General features: G+C 43.4%; 1 protein-coding gene across 1 annotated transcript; it reads left to right on the forward strand.

The window, feature by feature from the left end:
- Nucleotides 1-2,801: 2,801 nt before the first annotated feature.
- Nucleotides 2,802-8,014, forward strand: LOC103770651 (chromosome unknown open reading frame, human C8orf76; the record flags this gene model as incomplete). The annotated part of the gene is made up of 4 exons (XM_008937921.1): nucleotides 2,802-2,945; nucleotides 3,740-4,254; nucleotides 6,535-6,667; nucleotides 7,808-8,014. Coding segments are annotated over 4 exons (999 nt in total), but the record flags the coding sequence as incomplete, so codon positions are not given.
- Between the last annotated feature and the right edge of the window lie 3,045 nt (nucleotides 8,015-11,059).

Genomic DNA, 11,059 nt, shown 5'->3' on the forward strand with positions numbered 1-11,059 from the left:
GAGCCAGGTCCGGCCTGCGCGTCCGAGGGCTTCAGCAGCGAGCGGAGCTGGTGCCTGTGGCCGTGGAAGGCACGGGCGGCCAGAGTCAAGCATGGGAGTGTCTCTGCGCCTGGGGATAACACCAGTCCCGCGGGGACTGCCAGGTTGCTGCTACTCACCTCTCGCAAGTGGAAGCTGACTGAAGTTGTCAGGCTCCTGGCCGCGGGCTTAGGAGCTTCATCGTTGACTGTCCCACCTCTCTGTTCTCTCCCCTCGCTCTGGATGGCTGGTCGTGCCTTTGGGGCTGCGTTGCCATTCCCTGTGTCTGTTCCTGCCTGCCGTAGTCCTAGGTCCTGTCCTTGCTGCCTTCTTCCTGAGCTGCATTGTGGATCATTGATGGGCTCCCGCCTCTATAGTCTTAGCTGCAGGATCCAGTCTTTTGTCACCTTGTTTACTGGTTGAAATCAGGTCCTTTTGCCCTTGTTTCTACTGTTATGGCTTTTTGTTCTAGGCTATAGTTTGCATCAATGGCTCCCTGATTTCAAAGCCCTCAGGAGGACTTCTGCCTCCACTCCTTTCACCTGACCCGTTGGGTCTGTGGATATTTTTGTAGCTCAGTTCACACTGCCTTCTGCTTCTTAGTGCCTCTCCAGCACTACTGCTGCCTTGTCCATACCCAATATGCCCTTCAGTCAGCTGAGACGCCCCAAAGGCATTCAGAAAAGTGTACTGAGGAAAAACGATGCCTCAAGCTGCAGTCAGACATGGCTGGTGAGCCTCAGGAAGAGCAGATTGCTCCTTGCTGTGTGCTCTGGTGCCCTCTCAGGGGAGAATGACACCTCCCCAGATCTGCTAGTGGAACAGACTGTTGCTTCCTAACCCTTCTCTGTCATAGAATCATAGAATCCTTTAGGTTGGAAGAGACCTTTAAGATCATCAAGTCCAACCATTAAGCCAACACTACTAAGTCCTCTGCTAAAACAGAATCAGAATCTGTCAGGGTTGGAAGGGACCACAAGGATCACCCAGTTCCAACCCCTCTGCCATGAGCAGGGACACCTTCCACTAGATCAGGCTGCCCAGAGCCTCATCCAGCCTGGCCTTAAAGACCCCCAGGGATGGAGCCTCAACCACCTTCCTGGGCAACCCATTCCAGGGTCTCACCACGCTCATGGTGAAGAACTTCTTCCTCACATCCAGCCTGAATCTACCCACTTCCAGCTTTGCCCCATTCCCCCTAGTCCTGTCATTACCCGATAGCCTAAAAAGTCCCTCCCCAGCTTTCTTGTAGGCCCCCCTAAGATACTGGAAGGCCACAATAAGGTCACCTGGGAGCCTTCTCTTCTCCAGACTGAACAGCCCCAACTCTCTCAGTCTGTCCTCACAGGAGAGCTGCTCCAGCCCTCGGATCATTCTCGTGGCCCTTCTCTGGACACGCTCCAGCAGGTCCACGTCCCTCTTGTAATGGGGGCTCCAGAACTGGATGCAGTACTCCAGGTGGGGTCTCACCAGAGCAGAGTAGAGGGGGAGAATCACCTCCCTCCACCTGCTGGCCACACTTCTCTTGATGCAGCCCAGGATCTGGTTGGCCTTCTGGGCTGCAGTGTTCCATGTTAAAAATGTCTAGTTGTCAGTCTTACTGCTAACATGGATCACTGTGACAGAACCAGAACTAGAGTGCACATAAAAGTACAGATTTGACGTCACTGGCCGTAGAAAGGGGGATGGAAATAAATAAGTGGGGGTATTAGTCGCTTCACTCACTGTGAATACCTTTCCATGCCAGCTGTAGTAAGCTGTGCCTGTTTTTATGACCTGGATGACTGTGGAATCTGCCTGGGATTCGTAATGCCTGATCCTTGCCAGGTTGTATCCTTTTGTCACATAACGAGGTGAAGGGGGCGGCTGTGCTAGGCAGAGAGGTTCTCTGTCTTCTGCTTGAGGAGAAATGTGAGCTTAACACCAAGGAAGAAAAATATTTCAGCAGTTTTGCTGGGAAGCAGTTAGGGTATGTTGCCTGGAAGCTCTGTCTGTTAGAACCATTCATGTTTGCAAGGAGTAATTAAATATTCATTTTGAGAGATGGGAGAATGAGCACTGCTCTTTAGTCTTCTGGTCTGAGCACTTACACAGAGGGGAAGGAACCAACCAAGATTCCAGTCTTAGCTTCACCGAATTCTTAATGTGTTTAAATGTTAATTGGAGTCCTGGTGAGTGCCCTGAGCATTAAGCTACAGAAGTATTGCTCATTCTTGCCTTTTTCCTTAGCCAAATTAATACTTAATTATTTCATGCAAATTAGAACTACCCTACAGGAAAGATGGAGATTCACTTTCCTTGTGGTATTCTCTGATGTGCTGATTATTCACTTGAGGTGAGGTACTTGCAAGTTCAAACCTTCCCGTGGAGGATGTCATGGATTTGAAACAAGGCCCACCAGATGTAGGATAAGTTCTCCAATCATCGAGTTAGCAGCTGGAGGAAAGATGCCTCGTGCCACATATTGCCCGAGTTGGTAGATGTTCCCTTCTGAATCAGGCCTGGTAGGGGAGGGGTGGACAGATGTGTGGTAAATGCCGGGGCTTAAACATGGGTTCGGGTTGAGCTTGCTCGCCACCATGGAGACTTGGCTCTGTGGTACTGGGGCTCTAGTCTGTTGCTGGCATACAGGTGGTAGCTGAGTCCAGAGAAATGAAAATGTGGACTTCAACTCCTGAGTCCTCTTTGTGACTGTAGTCATAAACAAAACATATCGTCAGGCTTGCTTTGAAATCAAAATCTCTCACTCTTTGTTTGGCTTTTCTTTTTGTCGACGCAACTAGCAAGCCCTGTGTGAATACTCCAACTGCCTACTTCTCTTACCTGCCAGCAACACTGCAATGAGACGAGATGTCCAGGAGGGCCAGGCTCGGTGCTTGTCTCACCTAGGAAGGCACAAGGAGGCTCTGGATATTGCAGAAAAAATGGTACATAAGGCAACCATTCTTTTAGGCTTTGAGCATGAAAATATTGCCAGCAGTTCTTTTATATGGACCATTTTCTGGAAAAATAATCTTCATGTGTGTAATCCCTTAGGATGTTCAGTGTGCAGAGTATTTGGTAAACAGAGGGTAACTGTCACTGCAGATATAATCACTCTTTAGAAATCAGAACACCCTGTACCACAATGAGCTCCCTGTGCAGGGAGACTGGTAGTCCTGGAAGGGACTAAATATCATGCTCTGCCAGGCAGAATTAATGTAATGTAATAGGAATTGTAAGGAAGGGGATAAATGAGTGTTTAAATCTTTCCATTATAAGAGTGACGGTTCAAAACTCCCTTTTATTTGCACATACTTGTTGCCAGACTGCCACCAAGAAGAGGATCTAACCACAAACTGGGTTTTTCTCATAAAGGGAAGGTCCAGAGGCTCTGAAGTCTGCTAGAACCTTACTGCTGCTGTTTATTTTATATGAAAGGTGTTTGTATTACAAAGCAGGGTAGATGTATAAAACTCTGAAGGCAAACAAACAACAGCAGAGGTTGTTTCTTCTTCATGCCTCTCAGACTGGGACAGGGCAGCCAGAGGGAATGCTGTCACCTGGATCGTGCCTGATCTGCATCAGCTTCTGTCACTTACAATTAAGAGCACAGTTTTGTACAATTTAAAAATTACCTTTAGTGATATTTGTGTGTCATCATTCAGGGAGACGGTTTATTAGACTCTGAGGGTTTATTCTGTTCTACTCCTGGTTTTAATCTGTTACCATTTGTTTCTAGAGAAGCAGTGCTACTAACACAGATCACTTAACGACAGTTCTCAACCTACAGTTCGCCATTTACAAGGGTCTGGGAAACACAGAAAAAAAGATGATGTGTCTGCAGCAACTGATCTGCTTACATCCTTTCAACCCTTGGTACTGGAAGTTACTTGCTGAAGCTTATATGAGCCTTTTACAGAGTTTGTCTACATTAGTCATTCCAGAAACAAATCTAAATCAGGCTGAAGAGGTTTGTGTAAACCATAATAGTTTCAAAACATCAGCTGGAAGAGAGATTAGTTTGGAGTCTCACACATCAGACAGCCATAAAGAAGGCTCCTGGTCCAGCCTTGCCACAGAAACAAGAGAGAGTGCAGGGACTCGTGGCAGCAGCCAAGCTGTAAAAGAATTCCTCTGCACTTCAGAAGAACCGGGAAGGACGGACAAAGGAAAACGCTCAGCCTCGGAGTCCCAGGAGCAGAACGTGTTGAAGAAAGCTGGGATAAAGGCAGGTGCCTCCTTTGTTAGAGCAAGGTAACGAAACATATTCTTAGATGAATGTTAACTTCTTCCAGTCAAGAACAGTTTAAAGCATGTTTTTCCCAGCCTTAATATTTTCAGTTCACATTTTCAATTTAAATGTTTGTTTTGGTGCTGGCACCACTAGCTTAGAAGTATCTTGCTGTTGCTTCAGGTCTAAAAAGTAAAATCTACCAGCATGGTAGCTGTGACCAGCCTAAATCTGAGTGGAAGGAGTAAACCAGTGTCATGCAGTGTTGAGAAGTAAAGCATTTTTCAGTGACCTTATGTGAATTTTTTGGGGGTAATTATATACAGAAGGGCTTGTTCTTCATCAAGTGCTCCTGTTCAAGCTCGGCTGTTTCCTGGTGTGGTGTTAAAGCCCCAAAGGGAAGGGCAGCCAGGCTTCCTTCCACGAGTGCCACCTGTCTCTCTTGCTTGAAGCTTCATGCTGGAGCGAAAATGTATTTTAGTATAATACCCTGATCTGCATACTGGATGAGGTTGAAAAATGAACTCTGTGACAGCTGATTGACAGGGCTGCATTAAAACGCTCTTTCATTTTCTTCCCTCTCTCCCTAAAACCCCTGCACACAACAAAAAAACCAAAACATAATCTTTCAAAGAGACAATAAGGAACTGGTTTTGTTAAAGTAGTCTCAGGGTTTCTCACCCCCTCACCCCTTGTCTCTCAGTAATATATTAGTCACTGAATGTATTTAAAGCCATTTTATGAACTTCCACAATTGTTTACAGAGAACACTTTATAACTGCCCTGTTAGAGTAAGATTTAATAAATGTAAAAAAAGTTATAGTAGCTTTGAACAGTACTCAGACTAAGAGACGATGATTTTAATTGCTGCTTGGGAGAAGTTAATACATTTAGTACTGATACTGAATATTAATGCTACATTCATACTAAAATAATATGTGCTGCTTATTTTGTGTCTGTGGTTCAGCACTGAGACAATTCTAAATTGTGGGATTTCCTTGCTTGGCTGCACAGTTTCACAAAGTGTTTCTGTGGTTTATATGTGGAGGTACACTTGTCCAGGGCAAGTTTCTCCCCTGCTTAGGGTTCATGCATTACACAGGTCGTCTACTGTTTTCAACTCTGCTAGATTTTAAGTGAGATGTGGACATGGTATAAATGTATGTGCAGGTTAAATTGCACGTGGAAAAAGGATGTTAGTATTGCTTTTTGTAGGAAATAAGGTTCTGCATTAAAGCATCATGAATAATTAGATCTTCTAGTTCTGTCAACAGAAAAATACTGGAGAAATTGTTTAATTTTCATAGAGATTTCGTTCTTTCTTACATTATCTTGATGAAAATTTTGAAATGAAAACATTTTACAAACTGAAAATACTTTCCATTTTTACTTTGAATTTCCCAGCCAAAACTTGACTCAGTTTACAAATGGTTTGTTGGTTCAGAGTTGTAAATTTTGATGTTTACGATGGTCAAATGAAAACTTTCATCTAAGATCTTAAATCTTCTCTTCATAAAAATACACACCTTTATTACAGCACCTGCTTCATTTAACTTTGGTAAATGTCATTAAAAAAATTGTTGTTGTTCTTTATGCATAAAGCTTGAATTAAAGATAGTTTCAGTAACAGTACTGCTAAGTCCCAGTGGTCCCTTGATTGAACACACTTAGGTATTTGGTCTGCTGACAAATTTTACAGTCCCTGTGCGAGGAGGGCTCAGAGCTGCCACTGCTCTCTCTGGTGGAGCAGTAGGTGGTGGGATCCCTCTGTGCCATGAAACCACGTTGTGAGCACAGTGTCTAACCTTTGCTGAATCCTGCTGGTGGCTTCTGGGGCAGCACCTTGAATGTAGAACTGGTAAAGGATTTTAGAGAATATTTGCGAATTGGCCTCTGTGGGGAGGATGTTTGATATTTGTCTGAAGCTCCCAAATTTCTACCTTTTCAGGTTACAAAGATAATCACTGCCATAGGCAAAAACGTGCCGCTGTCTTGTTGAGACATCCTTAACAAGGATGTGGGACACATGATGTGCTGCAGTTAATGGTCGCAGGTCCAAGCTTCACTTCTGAATTGTGTGATGAATACATCGGGAGAAAATGCTTGGGCACAGTACTTGTCAGTACTCCTCTCATAGCATGGACCTACCAGACAAGCAGTAGATTGATCTGGGTGTATTTGTTTCTTTGCAGTGGGCAAAAATCAGGAGGAAGGGCTGGTTTAAACTATTACGTTTTGGTTGGGTTTGCTGACTTACTCTTTTGCTCGCTGTGCTTTTTTTGTAACTGCCTCTTTTATTTCAGGCTTTTACTTCAGCTTACTCAGTTGCAACAGTCCTCTTTTGCACTAGAGAATAACATAAAAGGACAAAAAGAGATTGATGACAAAGTGGCATGTCTTGGTTTCAGTGAAAACTCCTTGCTGTTGATGACCAAGGTAAGGCATGTTTCACTCTTTGCAGGTTCTCAGCTATACGTAGGCTGGTCGAAGTACCTGAGCCAGTTCTGGCACAAAGAGTTTCAACTGTGACACTCCCCTGAGCTAATTAACTGTGCCAGGAAGCAAGGTAAATTAGCTGGGGTGGGTTGCCCTGGTGATGTGTTACCTGGAACTGGTGGTGATACCTATGTAGTGCTGGCTTGTGTCATGCAGGCGTATCTCTGTTCTGCTGAGATTCTCCTTTTGGGAATGTTCAGGGTTGTGAAGTTTCTCATTGGACTTGTATTTGCAGATGCATCATTGCTCTGCATTTCCTGGGATGCAGATTTTTATCTCAGGAATTTTAGATGCCGCCAAGTGAATCACAAGTATGAAATGGAATTGGAGATTACTTTGGTGGCCAGAGACAGTATTAAACACTTCCAGCAAAAGTATTAAACATTTTCAGAAAAAGCTAGAGGCATCCTTTTTTACATGATTTCTTCATTCTGTTTGATGTATTGGGTTCTACATTCAAAGAAACACAAAGGAGAGTAGCACTTCAGGACTTAATTCATAAAGATTAAACATTTTTAGTGCTATTTGTAGAGTTTCTAACTTTTATCTTAAAGAACAAACAGAAGTCAGTGTGATTCTAACTCGGCTATCCCTATAACAGCTGTAGGTTGGCACAAGCCAAGCCGTTGTGGGTTGGCAGGCAGTCTTGGGGGGTTGCATCCATAAGAGGGCAGTGTATCTCAGGTTTTGAACAGCTTATGAAAAGAAACTTCTCTTGCTCCCCATGGTCTGACACTCCCAGGAGAAGATGAGTGTGTTGGTGATGTTGCAAGGTGAGCACTGAATGCAGCGTTGGCTTTGAGATTTCTGCTGCTACTCAGAGAGTAAAAATCCCCCTCTACAAGTGCAGCCAGAAGCTGGGTGGGGTTGTGTCCCTGTGAAGCTTGGCCTCTCAGTTCTCTGTGTTTATTGCAGAATGCAACAGGCAGAGAACTTGGTCGTGACTTGGAAGCTTCTGAGGTGGCGTCTGGTTCATATGTCAAGGCGTTTTCTTGTAAAATCTGTATTAATGTCATATTTGCTGCTTTCTCTGCAAGTTGTTTTCTTTTTTTGCCATCTTCTTGCTTACTCTGTTTGCAGATTATGGGGCAGGATCTTATACCAGAAAAACTAAAAGAGGAGTTTCAGGGTGAAGTAAAATGCATAGGCCCTTCAGCACTGTCATCACTGGTAACTGCATCAGCCACAGAGTTTGAAGTCAGATGGTTTGGTAATCTCCAAGATGACTTAAGTCGCTTTGATAGACAATCCTATTCAGATATGTCTCTCCCACCTTCAGTAACTTAAAGCTTTTGTTGTATTTATTGTCATATCTCAAAATTATTATGGAATGATATATGCAATAAAGTTCATATTAATATTTTTGAAGAATTCATTTGTATATCTTTTAAAAATAAATATATAAATACCTTCATTTAAGCTCTTAACATCTCATAATTTGTTCGTTCACTGATTTGTTTGTATTTAAGATTATGAGAAATCCAATATAAAGTCAAGCTTTCAGAGGTAGCTTTCCATCATAAACCTCACCATATTGTGCTTGAGGAGCCTGTGAATTTTTTTGAGGCCTGTGATGCCAGTGGCATGGAAGCCTTCCCTTACAATGTTCAGTTTCTTGGTATCAAGGTCTACATTGTTACATTTAGAGCCATGGAATTAGCCATTTTCTGAATTAATTTTTGTAAATGTTTCTTGATTAATTGACATTATAGTTATTTCCTGTTCACAGATTAATAGCTAGAAATCTTAAACATATTTATGCTGAGAAATTATCAAGAAGAATAATTCCATATGTTTAGGAAAAAATCTTAAGTGGTAAAAGAACTAGAAAGAGATTTTCTTTCTTCAAAGTGCAGGTGTAGAATTATCTGTAATCTTGTCTTCACTATGCTTAGATGAGGGAGGAGAAAAACTGTCAAGTTTGTTTATATATGTACTGAAGAGTGTTTAGTCAGATCATATCCTTTGCAAGGAAGATCTTTGCTGTGAGAACTGGCAGTGCTGTTTCATACAGCACCTTATGTCCTGCTTCAGTTGCTAATGACACCACTTTGCTTTACTTTCCGAAGCACCTATGTGCTTTGGGCTGCTTTAGAAAAAGGCAGAGGTTATCTTGTAGTTGATTTGGCATGACATACTTTACATTTGAGGCCAACAAGGTGTGCGCTTCCCCCCATCATCTCTTACACTGTGAGACTTAAATTATTTGGAGCTTGTTGTAAATGTGTTCTTTAAAGGATGTAGTTTAAAACCAGGAATCTCTTAGGCATAATTTGCTGTGACTTTTTTTCATATTTTTGTGCGTTTTCTTTCTGAAATAGTGAAAAGTCCTGAAACTTGAAATAACTCGCAACTGATTGGTGATTCACCATCAGTAAACACACTTTGTATCTGCTACTTTTAGGTGAATTTTAAAGCTTTAAGATACTGGTTCGGAAGCCTGTCAGTAACCCTTGGTATGGTGTAGCCCTCTGCTAGAGTTGACTGTAAAACCTCTTCAAAAAAAATGGAATATCACTTTCAGCCATGTCAAATTATCTTTGATAGTTCGGTGGCTTAATGCAATTAAACCACATCCTGGTCAGCTTGTTATGAAAGGTGGTGACTTGGCAAGTGTTCTTGGGTAAGCACTAATGCACTCGTAACGTGTTGCAGGATACATGGTCCAGTCATGCGTGTGCTCTGCCAGGTGGAAATTTTTGAGTGTGTGTGTGCAGAGCACTTCATTCGGATGGCAGTGAATCCTGCCTGAAGGGCTGGGCATGCTTTTAAAACTAACTGGTGTCATAAGTTTTCAGCAGAGACTGTCCATAACATGCTGTACATTAATTATAATGTTCGTATCAACAGTAGAATGTCTTACAGAAAGGACTTGGCACACATGGAAAGCTTAGTGCTAAACATGTCAATAAAAACTGTAACAGGGACTTGTCACAGTTTGTTCTTAGACTTAAGGTTGTGAGTACCATATAAAAAAACTGTAATTGGCTTTGCCACAGCTCTTGGGTAGGTTCAGTAGTTAGGCCACCATGACAGAGCTTTTGTGGAACCAGGTCTGTGTAGATATCTAATGGGAAGTGGCCAGATGATTTGGCTCCACAGTTTAAGAGGTGGGAATAGCATTTGTGCTGTTTTAGCAGTGAATTAAATACTTGCCAAATGTTGCCATTCTGTGACTGCGGAACCCAAAGTACACAGCAGCTGGCCGAGGTGATTTGGGAACTTTCTGGTGTGTGTGCAGATTGTTTGACTGGAGGTTGTCTCTTAGCCTGGGAACGCAACAGTTAACTCCCCACTGGCTCCGGGAGGGGGAGGCGAGTGGCACTTCTGAAGAACAGGCAGTATTTGCTCGAACAGGGCAATACAGCAAAAATGTTGTTTTTAACTACTGCAAAGAAAACAACATGAATGTTGTTCTGCATGTGTCACATAGTTACTGTTCCAAATAACTTGTGTTTATTGCACTGGGGCCATGAAATATTCCTCTGTTCTGCTGATGCCTGCCTATCTCTCATCTCAGCTACTTCAATTCCGCCTTTTTTGGCCTGCCTCTCACTTTTTTGGTGTGCCACTTCTAACTCCAGCTTTCTGTTTCTGATTGTATCTCACTAGGGGCTTTGTGTTTCCATCTTGCATTTGAATGCCTCATCGTTGCTTCTGTGTTCTGCCTGTTCCTACATCTGCCTGCAATAGATTTCTTCATGTTAGCTCTTACGGTGCTGTTACTGGTGTTGGTACACGCACCTGTATCCAGGCTGCATTAAATAGCAAATTTCGGTGTTGCAAACTGCAAGTAAGAATCTGTTAACAGTTACAGAGGTTTGATTTTGTTTCAACACTTGCTCGTGTTGCAGAAGCTTTGGGAAGGACCCTGAGCCCCTGGCTCTGGTGTTTCTGAAATGACTGCTGCCTACAAACACGGTCTAATTGTGCGTCTTGCTGCTGAGCGTTTGGGTGCCGCTGGCTCTGCGGGGAGGGGACGTGTTAGTGCTCTAACTAGAGATGTGAACACGGTTTGCTCCATTGCAGAATCATAGCCTGGTTTGGGCTGGGAGGGACCTTCAGAGAGCATCTAATCCAGTCCCCCTGCCATGGGCAGGGATGTCTTGCACTAGACCAGGTTGCTCAAAGCCCCATCTAACCTGACCTTGAAGGTTGCCAATGGTGGGACATCCACAACTTCTCCAGACAACCTGTTCCTGTTTCTCACCACTCTCATCATAAAAACATTTCTTATGTCCAGTCTAAATCTACCCTCTTTCAGTTTAAAACCATTGCCACTTGTGTCACTATGTGGTGGTTTGACCTCAGCTGGCTGCCAGCTGCCCACCC

This window comes from Merops nubicus, unplaced genomic scaffold (assembly GCF_000691845.1).
Source record: "Merops nubicus isolate BGI_N331 unplaced genomic scaffold, ASM69184v1 scaffold18763, whole genome shotgun sequence".
Classification (NCBI taxonomy): Eukaryota; Metazoa; Chordata; class Aves; order Coraciiformes; family Meropidae; genus Merops; species Merops nubicus.